Source organism: Oryctolagus cuniculus, chromosome 9 (genome assembly GCF_051225735.1).
Source record: "Oryctolagus cuniculus isolate XC-2025 breed Fujian yellow rabbit chromosome 9, ASM5122573v1, whole genome shotgun sequence".
NCBI classification, from domain to species: domain Eukaryota; kingdom Metazoa; phylum Chordata; class Mammalia; order Lagomorpha; family Leporidae; genus Oryctolagus; species Oryctolagus cuniculus.
The window spans coordinates 114,012,212-114,035,239 of NC_142875.1; the positions used below are offsets into that span (position 1 = coordinate 114,012,212).

Sequence of the window (23,028 nt, forward strand, 5' to 3'; positions counted from 1 at the left end):
GTAGAGGCTGGAATGCTGGCACTCCATATGTGATGTGGGCCCCAGCAGTATTTTAAAGCAGGAATCTGGAGGAGCTGGAGAGTGGTGGAACTCCTGGCGAAGAGCCGGCAGCAGCGTGTGGCAGCTTCCCTCTCTGAGTTCGGGGCCGGGTTCGGGGGCGGGGCGAGCGCGGGCGCGGGGCGGACGGGAAGGAGGAAGCGCGGAGCACCGCCGCTCCGGAGCGGCCGCGCCATGTCCGCGCACAACCAGGGTACCGAGCTCGGTAAGGGGTCCCGTGGGTCGCCTCCCTTCCTCCGTCGCGTCCCGCACCGCAGAGCCTAGCGCGGGGCTCGCGGCCGCCCGTAGCCTGGGCCGGGGCGGGAAGCGGTGGAGGCCGCTGGGGCGCCGACCCGCGCAGAGGCCGACCCGCGAGTGCGCGTTGGCGCCGGGCCTGGGCGCCCAAGCCTTGGCGTCTGGAAGCAGAGGAAGGGATTAGATTTTTTTTTCCCAACCCGTCGTTTCCCTTTCTAGTTCGCTGACTGAAAAACCCAGAGACCGAACCAAACTCAAAACCAGATAAAAACCTTGCCTCCCTCCCTTTGCGGGGTACCTGTGTGGTTTCATCCCGTGTCTCCGCAGGTAGTTTTACTGGAACAAAAGTGCTGGGGCTGGTGCAAGAGCAGTCTTGCCACCGCCCTTGATGTTCCAAACTGTATGTATTTTATTACATGTCCAAAGCTTTGTGGAAGCACCTGAATTAGTTTGCCATTTTTAATCCTTCTGAGATTAGTTCAGGTGTTACTGGCAAGAAAACAGTTCAGATTCCCGTAAATGTGGAAATTTTGTAATTCAGAAAGCCAAACCACGGTGCGACCAAAGATGAACAGTGCTTACAACTTGGCTGGCTCTCTATCTTGGATCTTCAGCTTCTTAGCTGTGTGGCTTTGGGCTGATTAGTTTCTTCACTGTTATTGTGGTATTAGGTGGCTTGGAGATTAAATGAAAGGGTAAATTTTTGGTGCGTTTTGGGTACCTAGTAACTGTTAGATAAATGATAATATCAGTGTTGAGAAAGAATTTTGGGAAAATTGGCTGTATGTTAATATAACACACATGTACAGATACTTTTTTTAAAAAAAAGATTTATTTATTTATTTGAAAGGCAGAGTTACAGAGAGGCAAAAGCAGAGAGAGAGAGATGTCTTCCATCCGCTGGTTCACTCCCCGGATGGCTGCAAAAGCTGGAGATGTGCCAGGGACCAGGAGCTTCTTCCAGTCTCCCACGTGGGTGCAGGGGCCCAAGGACTTCAGCCATCTTCTGCTGCTTTCCCAGGTGATAGCAAGCTGGATCAAAAATAGAGCAGCTGAGACTCGAACCAGCACCCACATGGGATGCAGGCATTGCAGGCGATGACTTCACCTGCTATGCCACAGTGCCAACCCCTACAGAAACTTTTTAAAAAAGATTTGACAGGCAGAGAGAGAGAGCTTTCGTCCACTGGTTCACTCCCCAAATGGCCTCAGAGACCTGGGCTGCACCAGATGGAAGCCAGGGGCCTGGAACTCCATCCAGGTCTCCCACCTGGGTGTTGGGGCCTAGCACTTGGGCCATCCTCCACTGCCTTCCCAGCTGCATTAGCAGGGATGCTGCGCTGCTATGCTGACCCAGATAATTTTTCGTGAAAGTGACTGTGTCCCCTAAACAGTCTGGACTTCAAGAGGTATTTGGAATTTCTGTTGCCTGGTAAGAAAGTAAATCTGTCTTGAAAAAAACAATTGATTTCCTCAGCAATTTCATTTGGTTTTAGTCACTACCCATGAGCAGATTATGTTTGAAACTTTAGTTCTGTCTGTAAGCATGGACTTTAGTAGTAGAGACCTGTCCCCTAGAGTAGACTGTCCACGAAGTTGGTGGGTGGGGAGTAGGGATAGGGTGCTGTGTCCTGCTCCTCTTGGGATTTCCAGTAACATGGCTGAGTGGTGCTGTGCACCAAGTGCCACATTCTTGCAAAACTGAGAAATTAAAAAAAGATTTTCCTTTAAGACATACAGTTCGGGGCTGGTGCTGTGGCTCACTTGGTTAATCCTCTGCCTGTGGCGCCGGCATCCCATATGGGCGCCAGGTTCTAGTCCTGGTTGCCCCTCTTCCAGTCCAGCTCTCTGGCCCAGGAAGGCAGTGGAGGATGGCCCAAGTGCTTGGGCCCCTGCACCCGCATGGGAGACCAGGAGGAAGCACCTGGCTCCTGGCTTCGGATCGGTGCAGTGCTGGCTGTAGCGGCCATTTGGGGAGTGAACCAATGGAAGGAAGACCTTTCTCTCTCACTGTCTATGACTCTACCTGTTAAAAAAAAAAAAAAAAGACATACAGTTCAGTCACTTTGCGAAATTTAGGGTTTCTTCCATTCATGTGTTGAATAATGAGATAATATACAGAAAAAATTACGAAGTATAATAATAAATATTTTATATAACCACTTAAATGATTATTGCTTTACTTTTATTATCATCATTCTTTGTTAAAATTGGTTTATTTTAAGAGTGTTTTTCCTCCACTGATACTAATCATTAATCCAGACAAGTTTACTCTCAAATGCTGAAAAGGTTTTTTAATTATGTTTTAGAAAAAAATTCAGTATTAATTTATGTAATGTATCGGTGATTTTATAGCATTTTCTAGTTGAAAGGTATTTCATTATGATTTGAGAGACAAAGGTTTGTGCTGTAGGGGAAATGTAGAGAAGACTCCTCTGAGAGACTCTTACAGGGTAGTTGTGAGAGGAGAGCCACGTGCATGAGTGTGGAGAGTCTGGGTAGGTGTCACCTGAGTGCTGTCTGAACAGTGGGCACAGATCTCCGATAGGTTTGCAGCTGCAGTTCTTGGATGGTCGTCCTCCAGGAGAGAAGCAGTGCAGGCCCTGGAGAGGGAGATCCATGAGGAACGGCTTGCTGTTGACATTGTCAGAAGGACTTGATGAGGTCTGGCCCAGGCAGGTTTCAGTTGTTTCTTGTCCTGTGGGAGATCTTTAAACTATATCCAGTCCCCAGGCACAATGTTGGGGTAGGTATGGCCCATGAAGGTGGGCTTGGGTCCTGGGCTATGTTGATTTTGGTAGTTAGTTATGGCCTCTGTAGTTCACCATACAGGAATATTCGAGTAAGGATTCGATTCTGGGTTTGGATCTGTCTGTAAGGTGGTAGGGTTGAGGGTTTGGCATGGTTTAATGTTTAGCTCAGGGGTTTGAGACCCAGTGGAAGAGCCTGCGAGCTCAAGGTTTCAGGTCTCTGGTGGGAGTGTAAGCAATCATTCCTTGACCCAATCTCAGTTTTGAAGCCTCTTCTAGTAAAAGGGCTATGGATGCCAATGCCTCTAGGTAGGGAGGCCACCCTCTTGCCACTGAGTTTCCATTTGTAGCTGGGTGCTGAGAGAATTCCAGAGCTTGAGTCAAGTCTCTGAGGGCAGTGCCCTTTCTTTCAAGGGCAGACACAGAAGAGTTTCCTACTATCTGGCAAGGTTAAAACAGGAGCCGTGTTATTGGCCTGTTTGAGGCTTCTTTCTGTTTCTCAGCTCCACCCTAAGGGATCTTCGTCAGGACTCCATGGAGCCTCTTTTGGGATTTTGCTAGGCAAAGTCTGCCATGCTTAGGAAGGAGCACAGTTGCTGTTTCATTGTGGGCTCCTACATTCAAAATAAGACCTTTGCAGTGGTCTGAGGGACTTTTTGGTCTGAAAATAAGTTATCAGTCCCAGGAAATGGACTGTTTGGGAAGAGATCTAGAATTTAGAAGGGGAGATAATATAGCCACCAGAAGCCAATTTTTATGATACCATATAGTATTTTGGTCTGAGGTTTCTTCATCTGGGCTACATATAAAAGCAAACTGTCCTTGTATTGCGAAATATACACTACCATAGAGGAGGTAGAGAATGGATAGGGCCTGTTCAAATAAGTGTGAGATGTCCTGGAATCCCTAGGGGAGGACCATCCAGGTCATTGTTGTGTGCCCTGGAGTTGAAGGGAGAGGTCTTGCTATTGGAAGGCAAATAAGAACTGGGAATCAGGGTGTACTGAGTTACAGAAGATAACATCATTGAGATCTAAGAGGGTATATGAGGAAGTGCTGGAGGGGATCTGTCCTAGGAGATTGTATGGGTTAGGGACAATAGAGGTTAGTATATGAGGATTACTGCCTCCTTGATGGCTCTCAGATCTTGCACCTTTTGGTAGATCCCATCTGATTTCTTTGCCACCAAAATGGGAATGTTACATGCTGAGTTGCAGGGACACAGTAAGCCAGGGACCAAGAACTTATCAATTAGAGGTTGTAGGCCTCTTTGAGCTTCTTGTTTTTGGGGCAGTTAGGGTTTGAGGGGGAAGAAGTTAGGATCCTTCAAGTTAATTCTTATAGGGTCTGCAGGCAAAGCAATCATCCTGGGGTGGTGATGGAGGAGTACGTAGTTGGAGATCTGTTGGAGGACAGAGGACTATACTTTGATAGGACTTGAGGCATTAGGGGCCAGTTATGCAAGCAATGGGCAGGCAAGTTCAGACAGGTGAACATTAACACAAAGTCTTGTCCTAATATCCCTTCTAAGTAAAGGCATGACAAGAAAGGCACGAGTGAAGATTTTTTTCTCTGAAGGTATACACTTAAAGGGAGTTAAGTAGCTGGGCTAGAGTTGGCTCTCTGTGCTGGTCATGAGGATCAAGGGCTGAAAGGAAGGTCTAGAGAAAGTAGTAAGGGCAGAGGATGTGCCCCTATATGTGGCCCTGTTGTCCACATATCTCCTTTGTTACCTGTAGCACCCAAGGTGACCTGAGGCTCATCCATGGTGATGGAAAATATAGGAGTTTCTATAGTCTCTGGGCCCCATCAGTTGAGAAGGAGGGAGTTGTCTCCTTCTGTTTAATTGGGTTCCTCATAGGCAAGGGTATTAGAGTCATTTGCCATTTCTCCTGGATTACCAAAAGGGCTGGGACCCTTCACTGTGGGAGACAAAGACAGTCTCACTTCCAGTGTCCCTGCTGCTTACAGATTGGGTAGCATCCAGGAGTGGGGTTTGGCAGTCCCAACTCATGTGTCTTGGTCGATGCAGGGGGAAGCCAGTACAAGATGCCCTGGTAGGTGCTGGTCCCAGAGTTCTTGCTGCCCTGAGGCCCCTGGTGGGCAGGGAACTATTGATTGTGGCTGCCATGTATTGGACAAAGCACATCCCTCTCTCTCTTTTTCTCTCTTTCAGTCCTTGAGGTCTTCTGGTTGTTAAAGACCTTAAAGGCCGTGGTCTGGCAAACCAGGGAAAGAAGTTAGTGGTTGGTGGTCTGACGTTTGAAGTTTTTGTCAGATGTCTGATCTCTGAGGCCTGACTGATGAAATGGACGATGTGTGTGGCAAGGTCTTCCTGACTTTTATTAGGGTTTCCCCAGTGTTCTCTAATAATTTGATGGTATTGGGTCATATATTTAGGTCTTTGATCATTTTGAATGGATTTTGTGTAAAGTATAAGGTAGGGGTTTTGCTTCATACTTTTGCACGTGGAGATCCAGTTTTCCCAGCACCATTTTTTGAAGAGACTATCTTTGCTCAAGGGATTGATTTTAGCTCCTTTGTCAAAGATAAGTTGATTGTAGATGCATGGATTGATTTCTGGAGTTTATTCTGTTGCGTTGCTCTACACATCTTTTTTTTTTTTTTCTCTCTCTTTTCCCTCCCTCCCTCCCTTCCTTCCTTCCCTCTCTCCCTCCCTCCCTCCCTTTTCTTTCTTTCTCTCTCTCTCTTTCTTTTTCTCTTTCCTTTTCTTTATTTATTTTTGCCAGTACCAGGCTGTTTTGATTATAACTCACCTATAGTATGTCTTGAAATCTGTCATTGTGATTACTCTGGTTTCATTTTTGTTGTGTAAGACTGCGTTAGCTGTTAGGGCTCTCTTGTGTGTCCATATGAATTTTAGCATCATTTTTTCTAGATCTGAGAAGAATTTTGTTGGTATTTTGATTGGGATTGCAATGAATCTGTAAATTGCTTTCAGTAGTATGCAAATATTGATGATACTGATTCTTCCAATCCATGAACATGGAAGATTTTTCCATTTTTGGTGTCTTCTTTCTCTCTCTTTCTTTCTTTCTCTCTCTCTTTTTTAAGATTTATTTATTTGAAAGAGTTACAAAAGAGGTACAGACAGAGAGATAAAAAGGTCTTTCATCTGGTTCCTTCCCCAAATAGCCGCAATAAAAGTTGCTGAGCCAATCAGGAGCCAAGAGCATCTTCTGGGTCTCCCACATGGGTTCAAGGGCCCAAGGACTTGGGTCGTCCTCTTCTGTCTTCCCAGGTACATTAGCAGGGAGCTGGATCAGAAGTGGAGCAGCCAGCACTCGAACCAGCACCCATATGGGATGCTGGCGCTACAGGCTGGAGCTTTAACCCACTGTGCCACAGTGCTGGCCCCTCTTCTGTTTCTTTGTTCAATGTTTTTTTAATTTTCATTGTTATTTAAAAGTTTTTTTGTAGCTGTTGTGAATGGGATTGATACTAGAAGGTCTTTCTCAGCCATGGCATTGTCAGTGTATACAAAGGCTATTGATTTTTATATGTTAGTATTATATGCTGCCACTTTACTGAACTCTTTTATGAGTTCTGATATTCTCTCATTGGAGTCTTGGATCCCCTATATATAGGATCATGCCATCTGCAAATAGGGATAGTTTGATTTTCTGCGTTCAAATTTGTATCCCTTTGATTTCTTTTTCCTTCCTATGGCTCTGGCTCAAACTTCCAGGACTATATTAAATAACAATGGTGAGGAGCTGGTGCTGTGGCACAGCGAGTTAATGCCCTGGCTGAAGCGCTGGCATCCCATATGGGCGCCAGTTTGAGGCCTGGCTGCTCCACTTCTGATCCAGCTCTCTGCTATGGCCTGGGAAAACAGCGCAAGATGGCCCAAGTCTTTGGGCCCCTGCACCCGTGTGAGAGACCTAGAGGAAGCTCCTGGCTCCTGCCTTTGGATCGGTGCAGCTCCGGCCATTGTGGCCAATTGGGGAGTGAACCAGTGGATGGAAGACCTCTCTCTCTCTCTCTGCCTCTCCTCTCTCTGTGTAACTCTGACTTTTGAATAAATAAATAAATCTTAAAAAAAAAATAACAATGGTGAGAGTGGGCATCCTCATCTGGTTCTGGATCTTAGTGGGAATGCTTCCAACTTTTCCCCATTCAGTAAGATGCTGGCTGTGGCTTTGTCACAGATTGCCTTGATTGTGTTGAGGAATGTTCCTTCTATTCCCAATTTTCATTATGAAAAGATGTATTTTATCAAACATTTTCTCTGCATCTATTGAGATAATCATGTAGTTTTTGTTCTTTAGTTTGTTAATGTGATATATTTATTGATTTGTGAATGTTGAACCATCTCTATACCAGGATAGATCCCACTTTGGGTGACTGATCTTTCTGCTCTGTTGTTTTATTTGATTAGCTAATATTTTGTTGAGGATTTTGCATCTGTTCATCAGGGATAATGGTCTATAGTCCTGTTTCTCTGTTGTGTCTTTTTCTGGTTGTGGAATTAAGATGATGCTGGCTTCATAGAAGGAGATTGGGAGGATATGCTCCCTTTCAATTGTTTTGAGTAGCTTGAGAAGAATTGGAGATAGTTCCTCTTTAAATATCTGGTAGAATTCAGCAGGGAAGCCATCCTGTCCTGAGCTTTTCTTTGTTGGGTGGGTCTTTATTACTGTTTCAGTTTCCATCTTCATTATTGGTCTGTTTAGGTTTCTGTGTCTTCATGACTCAATTTTGGTAGATTGTATATGTCCAGAAATCTAACCATTTCTTCTAGGTGTCACAATTTCTTGGCATACATTTCTCTATAGTAATTCCTGGTGATTTTTTTTATTTCTGTGGTGTCTGTTGTTAACATTTCCTTTTCCATCTCTGATTTTATTGATTTGGATCTTCTCTCTTTTTTCTTTTTTTTAAATAGTTTGGCTAGTGGTATATCAATTTTGTTTATTTTTTTAAAAAACCAGCTCTTCATTTCACTTTTGTATTTTTTTGTTTCAATTTTGTTATTTTTTCCTCTATTTGTAATTATATCTTTTCTTCTGTTAATTTCTAGCTTGGTTTGTTGTTGTTTTTCTAGGTCGTTGAGATCCATTGATAGCTCATTTATTCAGTACATTTCCAATTTTTCATGTAGGCACCATTTGTTATAAACTTCCCCCTGAACACTGCTTTTGCTCTATCCCATAATTTTTAATATGATTTTTGTCATCTTCATTCATTTTCAGAAATATTTTTATTTCATTTTTGATTTCTCTGTGACCTATTGTTCATCCAGGCGTATGTTGTTCAGTCTCCATGTGTTTGCATATGTTCTAGAGATTCTTGAGTTGTTGATTTCCAGCTTCAATCCATTGTGGTCAGAGAAGATGCATGGTATGATTTCGATTTTTTGGAATTTGCTGAGACTTGCTTTATGGCCCAGCATATGGTCTGTCTTAGAGCAAGTTCCATATACTGATGAGAAGACTGTGTATTCTGCAACTGTGGAATGATAAATTTTGTAGATATCTGTTAGGTCCATTTGGTCCATAGTGTTGACTAGCCCTGTTTTTTCTTTGTTGATTTTCTGTCTAGTCAATCTGTCCAATTATGAAAGTGGTGTGTTGAAGTCCCCAGTTAGGATTGTTTTGGAGTCCATGTCTCTAGATCCATCCATTAACATTACTCTTAAATAGCAGCTGCCCTGTAATTGGGTTCATATACATTATTATAGTCAAATCTTCCTGTTGAATTGATCCTTTAAACATTACATAGTGCCCTTTGTCTCTTTTAACAGTTGTTGTGTGAAAGTCTATTTTGTCTGATATTAGGATGGCTACACCTGCCCTCTTTTGCTTTCCAATAGCATGGAATATCTTTTTCCATCCTTTCACTTTTAGTCTGCATGTATCTTTGTTCGTGAGGTGTGTTTTTGTAGGCAGCAAATAGATGGGTCTTGTTTTTTAATCCATTTAGCCAGTCTGTATCTTTTAACTGGAGAGCTGAGGCCATTTACATTCAAGGTTAATATTGATAAGTAATCATTTGGCCCTGCCATTTTTCCATAAATATTCCTATTGTTTTCTTTGAATATCCTTTGTACTTTTAATGGGAGATTTCCTGCCTTCACATTCTTTCATAATGATGACTGTATTTCTGTCTTTCTGTGTGTAGTATATCCTTAAGCATCCTTTTTAAGGCTGGATGAGTGGTGACAAATTCTTTCAATTTCTGTTTGCTATGGAGGGTCTTTATTTCACCTTAATTCATAAATGAGAGCTTTGCAGTGTACAGTATTCTGGGTTGACAGTTTTTTTCTCTTAAGACTGCATCTATATCTCTCTGTTCTCTCCTAGCCTATATAGTTTTTGATGAGAAGTCAGCTGTGAATCTAATTGGAGATCCTCTGAAAGTAATCTGTCGTTTCTCTCAGACACATTTTAGAATCTTTTCTCTATGTTTTACTGTTGAAAGTTTGACAGTGTGTCATGGTAAAGATCTTTTGTGGTCATGTCTATTAGGAGCTCTATGTGTTTTCTGTACTTGGACATCCCTTTCTCCAAATTGTGAAGTTTTCTGTAATTATTTCACTGAATAGGCCTTCTAACCCACTCTCTCTTTCCATACCTTCAGGAACTCCTAAGACCTGTATGTTGGGTTATTTGATAGTATCCCATAATTCTCCAACATGGTTTTTAATATTTCTAAGTTTTTTTGGCCTGAAAAATTTCCAGATTTGTCTTCTAGCTTGGATATTCTTTCTTCTCCCTTACCTATTCTGTTGTTAAGGCTTTCCACCCCGTTTTAAAATTTGATCTTTTGAATTCTTCATTTCTAGTATTTCATTTTGTTTTCTGTTAAAATCTCAAATTTATGGGCAAATTTTCATTCATGTCATGTATGGATTTCTTTAATTTGTGGATTTGCTGCTCATTACTTCTGAGTAATCCTATGATTAATCTTTTGAATCCATTTCAGGCATTTCATTACACTCTTCATCTTCACATTCTAATATTGAAGTGTTGTGTTCCTCTGTGGGGGGTTCATAGTGTCTTCCTTGTTCTTATTTCTTGAGTTTTTGTTTTGTTTTAGGCATTTGTAGAGTTACTTGTTGGTTTTTCCTTCAATGGCTTTTTTATTTGAATTATGCTTTTGTGTTCACTTTCAGTGAACACTCTGAGGTGTGAACTGGGTGTGACCAGGGAGCTTTGGTCAGTGCTCCAGGGTGGGGCGAGTATCTAGGGTGACACCCAAGTTGGTCATAGTAGATCTCTAGTTAACAGAAGGGGGGATATGGTCACCTCTGTTGGTGTGATCACACGGTCTCCTCCTGTTTTTCAAGGTAATTAATGCCTGGGTTTTAACCCTCAGTGGATACAGTATTCATCTGTGCTACTATACGAACTACACCAAGGATTTGTGCAGTCCTCACTGTGAGCACAGATCCCTCTGCAATGATCCATTCCAGATAATTAGGGAGCTCTGAGTGTGTGGAGCTGCTTACAGTGATTGCCCAGAGACCCAGCTCCACCCTGCACCCTCTTGTGCAGTCACAGAGTCCCCATAGTCTCAGCACACAATGCTTCCACAGTCATGGGGTACAGAGGATCTGCTCCACCTCACTAGCCTGTCTGGCCTACAGAAAGGGAGGTGTTCCTGGAGCTAGCTGCCTGTGGGTCCCTCTCCTAAATGGTTTGAGCCCCAGAGCCTGTGGTATGTTGGGAGGCTGGAAGTGCCTCACAGTCCTATATGGATGCCAGTTCCTTGTCAATCCTCCCAGCCAACCTCAAAGTCAGTGGGGAAAATGGATTTTACCTTCTGCTGGAATCTCCAGATCACGTGGCTACACAAGAGCTGTTGGCTGAATGGTGCCTTCTTCCTACCAGTTGCTGCCACCAGTAATACTGAGGAGATGGCATCTTATCTCAGCCAGTTGCTGTACACACACAAGGGCTTCTGCAGCTGCCACTTATGCTCAAAGTGGCACCCACCCTCTCTCAGCCAGTTGCTCAGTGCTGTTTGGTGGTGGTGGGTGAGGGAAATGTGCCTCCCTTTATTTACTGGGTCAGTGGGTACCCTCTCCTGCTTAGGGCTCCAGGCTGCATGCTTGGCTCTCCCTGTAGCTTTATCAGCAGTGGCACCGGTTGCTGCTGTCTGATCTCACCCCAGTCTCCAAAGCTGGAGCTTTCTCTGGCTCTTGGTTGGTGGAGTTGTGTGTTGTGTCCGTGTTCATGATGCACTTAGGCACCTGGCACACAGATCCACAGTGCTGCTTTTTCTTCCATAGAATTTCTACTACAGTTTTCTCTATAGTTCTCACCTGAAAATATACTTCCTACCCCTCCCCTTTATTTTAATTATTTATCCCTAGCCTAGCACAGTATGCCATTCCATATTCTGCCATCTTGGAGTCTCTCATTAAGATAAAATTTAAGAATGGTTAAGCTGCCACCTGTGATGCTGACATCTCATTTGGGCAACTATTCAAGCCCTGGCTGTTCCACTTCAGATCCAGCTCCTTGCTAATTTGTCTGAGAAAGCAGCAGAAGATGGCTCAAGTGCTTGGAACCCTGCCATCCACGTGGGAGACTCACATGGAGTTCCTGGCTCCTGGTTTTGCTGTGGCCCAGCCCTGGCTGTTGTGGCCATTGGGAGAGTGAACCAATGTATGAAAGATCTGTCTGTCTCTCCTTCTCTCTGTAACTCTGCCTTCAAATAAATAAACCTTTAAAAATTTAGAAATTGTTAGACATCTTCAGAGAATTTCCCAAGTGGAGGTAATTTGAGATTTTTTAAAACAATAAAACTGATTTGTGCAATTTTTTAAAGATTTATTTTATTTATTTGAAAAAGTTAAAGAGAGACATAGAAACAGAGAGAGAGAGAAAGAGAGAGAGGGAGAGAGAGGTCCTTCATCTGCTGGTTCACTCCAAAATGGCCACAATGGCTGAAACTGAGCCAATCCAAAGCTAGGAATCAGGAGTTTCCACCAGGACTCCTATGTGGGTGCAGGGACCCAAGAACCTGGGCTATCCTCCACTGCTTTCCCAGGCACACTAGCAGGGAGCTGGACTGGAAATGGAGCAGCCAGGACCTGAACCGCTGCTGGTTTTATCTCTGAATCTAATATTTTGTCTCTTTAGTTCTTAACATACAAACTTGTATGGTCATCTCTTGGTATCCATGAAAGATTGTTTTCAGGACCTACCATATATCCCACATCAAAATCCATGGATCCTTATATAAAATGGTATATAGTTTGCTTATAACTGCACACATCGTCCTGTATACTTTAAATCGTCTCTGGGTTACTTATCACAACAAATACAACATGAAGGCTTTATAAATGGTTGTTATGTGCTATTATTTAGGGAATAATAATGAGAAGTCTACCTGTTCAATAAAGATGTAATTCTTTCTTGTGGTATTTTCAGTCTGGGTTTGGTTGAATCCAAAGATGTGGAACCCAAGAATACAGAGGGCTGACTGTGTATTCTGTTAGGTTGAATAGGATAATTTTACATGTTGAATTCTCACAGTTATCACAGTTATCACAGGCAGAGGTAGACAGTGAGAGAGAGAGAGAGAGTTATAGACAGTGAGAGAGACAGAGAAAGTCTTCCTTCCATTGGTTCACTCCCCTAATGGCCGCCACGGCCAGTGCTGCACCAATCTGAAGCCAGGAGCCGGGTACTTCCTCCCGGTCTCCCATGCGGGTGCAGGGCCCAAGCACTTGGGCCATCCTCCACTGCCTTCCTGGGCCACAGCAGAGGGCTGGACTGGAAGAGGAGCAACTGGGACTAGTACGCGGTACCCCAACCGGGACTAGAACCTGGGGTGCCAGCACCGCAGGTGGAGGATTAGCCAAGTGAGCCATGGTGCCAGCCCCAAGATATCTTTTATGATAATTATTATTATTATTCTCATTTCATAGATGAGAAAACTAAGCATAAGTAATTTGAGGTGAGCATTGTGGCACAGGAGGATAAGCTGCACCCTGGGACATTCACATCCCACAGAGGAGTGCAGGGTTTGAGTCCTGGCTACTCCCTGCTTCAGACCCAGCTTCCTGCTAATGATGCTGGGAGGCTGCAGATTATGGTGCTCAAGTACTTGGGTCCCTGGACATCTTTATATAGTTCGTTCGTTCGTTCTTTCTTTCTTTTTTTTTTGGACAGGCAGAATGGACAGTGAGAGAGAGAGACAGAGAGAAAGGTCTTCCTTTGTCATTGGTTCACCCTTCAATGGACGCCGTGGTTGGTGCGCTGCGGCCGGCGCACCATGTTGATCGGATGGCAGGAGCCAGGTACTTATCCTGGTCTCCCATGGGGTGCAGGGCCCAAGGACTTGGGCCATCCTCCACTGCACTCCCTGGCCACAGCAGAGAGCTGGCCTGGAAGAGGGGCAACTGGGACAGAATCCGGCGCCCCGACCGGGACTAGAACCCGGTGTGCCGGCGCCTCAAGGTGGAGGATTAGCCTAGTGAGCCACGGCACCGGCCTATATAGTTCTTGACTCCTGGCTTCAGCCTGACCTCATATTGGTTTTTGTAGGCATTTGGGAAGTCAATCTGCAGATGAAATTCATTTTTTTTCTCTCTCTCCATGTGTGTGTGTTTGTCCCTCTCTGTCACTCTGCCTTTTGAATAAACAAGAAAATAAATAATCATTAAAAAAAAGCCTAAATAGCTTGCTTAACTTCTCAGAACTGGTACAAGTGAAATCATGACTCAAGTTCGGAACTTTAGATTACAAGTTCTTAGCTATCTGTGTTACAGTGAAGCTACCTCTGGGCACATTTTCCTCCACTGAACACATGCATCTTCATCCCGCAGTGTTGCATTTCTGACAAAATAGACTCACGGGCCCCATCAGGACCAAAACAGCACAAGTGTTGAAACAGCAGAACGAGTCTGTGTCTTTTTCTCTCTTTTGGGTGTGTAAAATGTTCCAGGTAGAGAAACATATTATTTATCATGTTGTAGAGAAGAAAGAAAATGTGAAAATAATTACCTTTATGTAATTATGATGATTATCGTGATGAATTTTTTATCATTTTGTGGAATATTGATTATAAACCAGTATAAACAATTTTCTTTTCTTCTTTTTTTGGGGGTATGCTTTTTTCTTTTAAACTTTGAAACAATCTGAAACTTTTAGGAAAATTTTAAATGAGGTATAGAAAACTTTCCCCTTGAATCATGTGAGGAGGAGGCTCCATCATCCCTGGATACATTAGTTAATTTCTTGCAAAGTGGAACATTTCCTTTTGTAATTGCAACACTGTAGCCATTACCATGAGACCTCTGGCATTAATACCTTACTAAGTAAGGGCTGATCCACAACCTCCAGTTCAGCCTGCAGTCCACATTATGTTGTTTATTTCAGAAAGTTCCAGTTTAGAATCACACATTACCTTTAAGTGCTGTGGCTCTTTGGTTTTATTTGGAACAATTGCTTAGACTTTCATTGACTTGTAGCATCTTTATGTGGAAGCATGCAGACCAGATACTTTCTGGAATGTTCCTCAGTATCTCTTTGCTAAGGTCTTTTTCAGGGTGAGCTGTAGGTTATGCATCTTCAGCAGCAGTAGCACACAAGGAATTGCTGTGTTCTCACTGCATCCTGTTGGTAGCACATGATTTTGATTTGTCTCCTGATGGATGATGGTTCAATCACTGGGTTAAGGTTATATCTGCCAGGGCCAGTGCCGCAGCTCACTAGGCTAATCCTCCGTCTGCAGCGCCAACACCCCAGGTTCTAGTCCCGGTTGGGGCGCTGGATTCTGTCCCGGTTACTCCTCTTCCAGTCCAGCTCTCTGCTGTGGCCTGGAAAGACAGTGGAGGATGGCCCAAGTGCTTGGGCTCTGCACACGCATGGGAGACCAGGAGAAGCACCTAGCTCCTGGCTTCGGATCGGCACAGCACAGGCCGCAGCACACCAGCCGTAGCAGCCATTTAGGGGGTGAACCAACGGAAAGGAAGACCTTTCTGACTTTTCTCTCTCTCTCTCACTGTCTAACTCTGCCTGTCAAAAAAAAAAAAAAAAATAGGTTATATCTGCCAGACCTCAGACTATAAAGTTACTCTTTTTTTAAAATTTATTAGAAAGGCAGAGTTACAGAGAGGGAGGGGGAGGGGGAAGGGGAGGAAGAAAGAGAATCTTCCATCTGCTGGTTCACTCTCCAATGGCCAGAATGGCCAGAGCTGGGCCAATGTGAAGACAGGAGCCAGGACCTTCATTCAGGTCTCTCACATGGGTGCAGGGACCCAAGGCCTTGAGCCATCTTCTGCTGCTTTCCTAGGCGTATTAGCAAGGAGCTGGATTAGAAGTGGAGTAGCCAGGACATAAATGGGTGCTCATATGAGAACCAGGGCTGGGGGCCCTTAAAGTTGCTCTTCAGCCTTTGTCATTAATATCTACCTTTGGAGAAGTACTTTGAAACTACTTAAATATTTTGTTTCCTCTGTAGACTTTAAATTTATTTATATTAGTATGCTTTTGAGTTTTCCCAGTGGATTATATTTGTTACTATTATTATTTACTTCAATGTTCAGATCGTTTAAGATTTTGCTAGGGTATCCCCTTCAAGCTGGCTTATATTTTTTTAAGACATGTTCCTTGCCTGCCCTGCCTCCAAATTATTTTTTAAGTATTTCCTTAATTTCTGGCTCTACAAGATGCTTCTGGATTACCTTGTGTTTTCCGTGCTCCAGCTCTGGAATCAGGTAGTATCCCAAAGAGCATTTCTTTCAACGGATAAGGGTATTTAGAAGCCAAGATCCCAGTATTGGGTATGCTTATGGTGACTGTGTGTCTGTGTTTCCAGGTGGTAAAGCTGAAAACTATGTCACACACACACACACACACACACTGTGCTTACCTGTCATCTACCTGTATCTCTCCACAGCATGAAAACTATAACTTCACACTGAAACCTCTGATTACAGTCCAGCCCCAATGGATGTCTCCAGTTTTCTCCACTTGCATGTTTGGAGCTCTCCACAGGTGGGGCTGTCCTTCTCCTACCCTGGGAGATACTCTTGACTTTCTCAGGCTCTGGCACCTGAGCTGGGCAGCTCTCACATGAGGGTTCCTTTCTCTTCCCACTTGTACTCTACCTTCTGGCTGCAGACTGTTGCCCTAGGCCACCCCTGACCCTTAGAGTGAGTACCCTGCCGGCTGCCTTTCCTTGTGGATGTCCTCCTTTCTCTGTGTGCACTTTCACTCCCTGTGTGTGGCTACCCCTTTGTGCAGATTCCTTCTTTGTTTCCCCTGGACTCTGTAACACCCCATGTACTGGTGCCCCCTTCACATGTTTGGGCTCCCATCTCCTGCCAGCCTGGCTCAGTTGCCTGAATTGCGTACCTCCATCCCCATCCTCATTCCAGGGATTTAGGGCAGTTGTTCAGGGAGGGCAGGGAGAGGGAGCCATTATTTCTTTTTCTGTAAAGGTATTTCAGAATCAAATGTGGAGTGCCTGCTATTGCTGCTTCATGTTACTTGGTTGCTTATGGTAATGGCTGGATACCAAGGTGAGCCTCACCTGTCTGCTGCTTTCTCCCAGAGCTCACAGTGAACTAAGGCAGACCATTGTGTTAAGTGGAGTGTGCAAAAACTTACAGCAGAAGCAGGCTGCTACTGCAAATATAAAGACTGATTCACAGAGATTCAGGACAGACATTCTAGGGAAGGATGTTTCTCATATGTCTGCAGAGGCATTGAGCAAACACAGCCTGGCATCCAATTTCATTAAACACAGGACTACAATTTTCAGATTCCTGGCACAATCTTCTCATTATACTATAATGATTAAGAGTAATATTTTAATGAAGAAAAATCCTTCATAATCTGTATATGAAATACACGAAGTCAATATAATCATTATGTGCATTTTTAGATTTTAAATGGGACATTCTTTTATGGATGCTTTGATTTTGCCTCAGAAGTCTATCACTTTTTGCTTATAAGCATAAGCGATGAGGCTGTCTTTTAGTACCCTGATGCTGTTTTGATAAATAGAGAAACTATAAAGTAATAATTTGGGTTTGTTGTATAATTAAATAATTAAACGTCCTCCATGGTGCCTGCTAAATTAAAAGACTTTTTTTTAAAGCATCTAAGCCCTGTGGATTTTAATTATTAGGAAGGAAGACAAACTTCAAGCACTCATTTAAACTGGGATGCCTGGGCCAGGAAAGAAAGACTCATAAATGAGACCGCAGACAGAGCCCTGGAGGATGTGAGTTAAACATGTCACCAGAAATTGTTTAAGTGGAGAGCTCTGGCCCTTTTAAAACACTGTCTGTCACTTGAGGATTGGGTCACCTTGAAATGTGTTCATCTTTGAGTTAAAGGCATAAAAAGGCACTTTGAAATATTTCCGTTAACTTTGGTGTGTGTTGTGTGTGTGTCTGCAGATGTACCTCTCCTCAGCCTGCTGCTGCCGTAGCAGTCAGTTCCCTGGAAACCAAAGTGGTTGCAAGAGAAGGATAAATGTTTAATCTCAGCTCCAGCAAACCATACAGATTTTTTTAAATGTTGAGACACTCTGGCTGCAACTTCGCTCTCTCTTTGTATACGCAGGTCTTTCTCCTGCAAAGCAATGCTTCAGATAAGAGGAGCTCCTGGTAATTGCTTCCTAAAAAGGTGCCTCTTGGAGTGGTTGTTTGGTTTAGTAGTCATAATATTCACATCCTGCCTCTGAGTGCCTGGGTTCGATTCCCTTTCAGGCTTCTGACTCCAGGTATCTCCTAATGCAGTCCCTGCAAGGCAGTGGTGATGATCCAAGCATTTGGGTTTCTGCCACTCATGTGGGAGATAAGGATTGACTTTCTGCCTCCTAACTCTAGTGTTGGTTCAGCACCAGCCAACGGCAACCTTTGGGAAATAAACCAACAGAACAGATAGGAGCTCACTGTCTGTCTTTTCTTTCTGTCTCTATCTCTCTGTCAAATTTGGGGGGGGGGGGGAAGAAGAAGAAGAAAAGAGAGATGCCATGGTTCTTCTGGAATGTAGTTAATGATTCAGGATTATGATGTTTAAAACCTGGAAAAATATCAGATACTGCTCCCCTAACCTGGATTCAGATAAGATATTCAGCTGGACATCTAGTGAGCACACTCCTGGCCCCACAGCTCAAGGTGTGTGTGTGTATATGTGTGTGTCTCTCTCTCTCTCTGTGTGTGTGTGTGGGGAGAGAGAGAGAGAGAGAGACTGTGGTTTAATTCAAATGTCTAAAATTTGACACTGAACTAGATATCTAGCATGCATAAGCTATAGTCAGAGTTTCCTTGTCTCTGATGTAGAAATCCTTCAGTAAATATTCTTTTCATAAATATTATTTTCTCAGAAAATAATAGATTCCACATTTATAAAGCTGCCTTTCTTTATTATTTTTTAAACATGTCTCAGAATTTTGTAGCAGGAAGGCATCTTAAGATCAGCCTAACTCCCTTCTGTTATGGATGTGTAAACCAAGACTTAGGAAAGCTAGGCCTGTGGTCACAGGGCTGGTTAGAGGCAGTACTGGGAAACGCAGACTCTGTGTGATGATTTATTCCCATATTGAGCATTACCTATCTTCTCACCAGCTTCCTACGAGCTTGGTTAGGTTCTGGCCCTGCATCAGGAATACCAGAGATGCTTGATAAAAATGCAGATTCCTGGGAGCAGGTGTTTAACCTAGCAGTTGAAAAGCTCATGTCCCACAGTGGAGTGCCTGTGTTCAGTTTCCAGCTCTAGCTTCTTGCTAATGCAAACCCTGGGAGGCAACAGGGAATGGTTCAAGTAGTTAGGTCCTTGCCACCTATGTGGGAGACCTGAGTTGGAGTTTTGGCTTCTGCTTGGCCTGTCTTGACTCTGGTGGACATTTGGGGAGTGGACCAATGGATGGGAGCTTTCTTTCTCTGTCTCTCTTCCTCTCTCTCTTCCCCCTCTCCAGACTTCCTCTCCTTCCTCTCCTTCTCCCTCCCTCTCATTTTTCAAATGCAGATTTCTGAGGCCCACTTTGCTTTCAGTTATTTGTATTTATGGAAAGAAGCCTAGGAATGTGCATTTCCACAAGCTCTCAGGTGATTTTTGCAAATGCTGCCTGTTCTGTACCCTGTAGTAAGTGGTAAGGAGACCCAGATTAATTAGATATTCAGAGAATCTTTTATTGGCATGTATTATTTTTTGACAAATTCTGTCACTTTTACCTTTATGTTAACATCTATATGTCAATTTGGAATGTCTCTGTAGCAAATGACTAGCTGTGTCTTTGGGAAAGCTACAAGAGCAAAAGCAGTTGAGAAACTTCCCTGGTGAGGGTGGCCATTTGGCCTAGTAATTAGGATGATGCTTGAGATGACTGCATCCCGTGTTGGAATGTTTGAATTTGAGTCCTGGCCCTTCTCCCCATCCCAGCTTCCTGCTCACACATACCCTAGGAGGCAGCAGGTGATGGCTCAAGTGGTTTGGTCCCTACCACTCGTGGGAGACCTGTTTTGCATTCCCCAGCTCCTGGCTTTGGTCTGGCCCAGCCCTGGCCATTGAGCACATTTGGTGATGGGAGTGCACTCTTTCTGTCTCTGAGGTAAACACATAAAAATTGATAAGTATCCCTATGGAAGTACACATTTCCTATTATCAAGGAGAACAGACTTTGCCCATCATTAGGATATGGTGTTGCCCTGTGTAAATGGTTAACCAGTCAACAGCGTGTTTATTAACCTTTGGATAGTCACTTAAAATTACAGTACTCCAAGCCATGGAGGGTATTTTCCCAGATCCCTGGTGGATTCCTGGAACCGTGGGTTGTGCCAAACCCTATTTATATACTACTTTTCCCATACACACTTACAATAAAGGTTAATTTATAGATTAGGCACCAGAGGAGACATCACAAAATTAATAATAAAATAGAACAATTTTAACTCTATACTATAACAAAGTTAATGTGGATTTTGTGTATCAAAATATTGTACTCTAGAGCTTTGTAACCTCAGCATATGCCTTTTTTCTTCTTATTAAGTCAAAAACTTTGTTCCCTTAAAGGAAGCACTTTACCATTTGTCTTTGGCATATCTGAGTTACCTTCATCACTGTTCTTACTTTGCAGCCATTATTGAATGAAATAATAGTTACATGAACACAAGTACTGAGATACTACAATGTCAGATCTGATAATGGAGGTGGTAGTGTATATAGTGTGGATACCCCAGGGGAAGGGATGATTCATTTCCTCAGCAGGATGGAGTGGGACTGTGTGAAAATTCATCTTTCTGTTCTGAATGGTGTGCAATTTATGACTTGTTCATTTCTAGAATTTTCCATTTAATATTTTGGACCATGATTGGTGACAGTTAATTGAAATTATGGAAAGCAACTTCACAGACAAAAGGGCAGACTACGGTGTTGTGGGAAACCTTGAGCTAGACAAAACAGATTTTATCATTGCAAACACTTTTATAAATCTGTCTCCAGGAAGAAAAAAAATCAGAATTTCAGTTTGCAGATTAGTATAGAGTTTGGGTACAGTACTACAGTAGTAATTGCATAATATAGAGAAGTAACAGAACACAGCATGTGGAGTCCAGAAAATAGGCATTGATGCTGATAATACTTTAGAGTATCTGAAAGAAATGCAGAGTGCTCTCTACATATTAAACAAAGGCAAGCCATTTTGGTGCCATTGATAATAGTTAATTTTGCAGGCCAAGTTGAAATTACACATCCTTTGGAATGAATGTCAGGCAATGTGTACTTGGACATGTGTGTTTCACTGATTATATTATTGTTTATCTGGGAAAGATGCAAGATTGGGACACAGGCACATTAGTCCTAGTTCTGGTGACGTCTGGCTGTTGACCATGAGCAGAGGATTTCAGTGCAGTGGCTTGTACTTTCCAAATCTGTAAAACTGACACATGGCTGTGTTGGTTCATCATTTGTTTTTGTTTTTGTTTTTTTTTTTTTTGACAGGCAGAGTGGACAGTGAGAGAGAGAGACAGAGAGAAAGGTCTTCCTTTGCCATTGGTTCACCCTCCAATGGCCGCCGCGGCTGGCGCGCTGCAGCCGGCGCACCGGCTGATCCGATGGCAGGAGCCAGGTACTTATCCTGGTCTCCCATGAGGTGCAGGGCCCAAGTACTCGGGCCATCCTCCACTGCACTCCCTGGCCACAGCAGAGAGCTGGCCTGGAAGAGGGGCAACCGGGACGGAAGAGGGGCAACCGGGACAGAATCCGGCGCCCCAACCGGGACTAGAACCCAGTGTGCCGGCGCCGCAAGGCGGAGGATTAGCCTAGTGAGCCACGTTGCCGGCTGGTTCATCATTTGTAGCACATGTGTCATTTTGGTGGGGAAGTTAATGGAGAACCTCTGCATGTGTGGGAGCCAGGGCTATGTGGGGATTCTCTGTATGTTCCACTTAATTCTACTGTGCATCTAAAACCACTCTCAAAAATAGTCCAAAAGGCCGGCGCCACGGCTCAATAGGCTAATCCTCCGCCTGTGGCGCCAGCACACCGGGTTTTAGTCCCGGTCGGGGCGCCGGATTCTGTCTCGGTTGCCCCTCTTCCAGGCCAGCTCTCTGCTGTGGCCAGGGAGTGCAGTGGAGGATGGCCCAAGTGCTTGGGCCCTGCACCCCATGGGAGACCAGGAGAAGCACCTGGCTCCTGGCTTCAGATCAACGCAGTGCGCCTGCCGCAGCGCGGTGGCCATTGGAGGGTGAACCAATGGCAAAAGGAAGATCTTTCTGTCTGTCTCTCTCTCTCACTGTCCACTCTGCCTGTCAAAAAAAAAAAAAAAAAAAAGTCCAAAAGGAAAAAAAAGGCTGTAGTTTAATCATTGACGTTTCCACTTTGAGGATGACTTTCTTTTACTTAAAGCTGTCTGGAAGAAGAAGAGAAAATTCAGTTCCCACTAAAATGTGAAAGGCTAATGGTGTAAAGAACTGCTTTTCCTGAGAGAGGTAACTTTAATAGTTACCAAGGGATGAACTTTGTGCAATTTAAAACATTTAACTAAAGGGAATATTTGAGTGTGGGGAGCCTTCTTACCATCCCTGAAATCTTGCCATTGTGACTTCTGTCCACTCTGTTTTGTACACTGGACCCTTAACTACATTTCCCAGCCTTCTGGATCTGTAGCTGTTAAATCTCACCCTGAAGACAGGAGCAGACTTTTCTGAAAATTGGGTAAGACTCAGCTTTTTCAGAGAGCGAACTTGGCTGTGTGACTTCCTCCCGGGGCTGCAGGTTCACCTGGGTCACTGGAGCAGGCTGCGGGAAGCTTGTGTTCCCGTGGAGCAGCGCAAGGGAGAATGCCACTGTGTTATTGTCAGACTAACTCAGACTAACTTCTGAGTGGGCACAGCTAATGAGTTCTTTTTTAAAGGAGGGATGGTGCTTTAAAGTTTTTGATGACTTGTCAGAGAGCATCTGAAAGCCACGGGAAAACCAGGCACCTTGTCAAAGCCTATGCTACAAAAGAACGTCTTCAGGAGGAGAAATTGCAGGAGATCAGGTGTTGTGGGGAAGCAGTGTTTCGAATCAGCACCCAGCAGGTGGTGATTTCCACTCTAATTCCGTTCTGAAAGGATATTCCCCGACAGCCTTGGCAGTCACTGTGCTCCATACTGTAGCGGGGGTTGGTTTGTTTGTTTTCAGAGACAATATCAACTCAAGCCCTGTCTGCTTACAGTCAGAGCATTTTAGCACATGTTAGATGCCTGCTGTTTAAGGAGTACACCTACATTCCAAGCTCTTTCTGTGTGTGTCTATGTGTATTTAAATTTATATAACACATATAAAGGCATTACTGGAGAGCATGAGACTGCTAAGCAGAGATCTGGAGAGCTTTAGGTTTTTTGCAAATCAAAGAGATGATTTAAAACATATATGGGATAACGCAAAAAAGTCTTGGAAAGATCAAATTCAAAACTAAGTTTATTTTGGTGCAAAAAAATGAGATCCATGAATAGTTTTTTTTTCTTGATTATCATTTTCCATAGGATAAGTTTTCACTCAATAAGTTT

The 23,028-nt window shown here is 43.8% G+C and overlaps 1 protein-coding gene across 5 annotated transcripts in view; it reads left to right on the forward strand.

The window, feature by feature from the left end:
* The first annotated feature begins 212 nt into the window (after window positions 1-212).
* Window positions 213-23,028, forward strand: part of DERA (deoxyribose-phosphate aldolase) — a 121,271-nt gene continuing 98,455 nt past the window's right edge. For 4 of the 5 annotated variants that reach the window (XM_051850797.3, XM_002712636.6, XM_089303883.1 and 1 more), the window contains exon 1: window positions 213-262. In XM_051850797.3, coding sequence (XP_051706757.1) covers window positions 232-262 — 31 coding nt within the window. In that variant the 5' untranslated portion in view covers window positions 213-231. Of the gene's footprint in view, window positions 263-15,920; window positions 16,019-23,028 lie in introns of all 5 variants that reach the window. The other variant, XM_089303884.1, reaches the window with a different exon arrangement.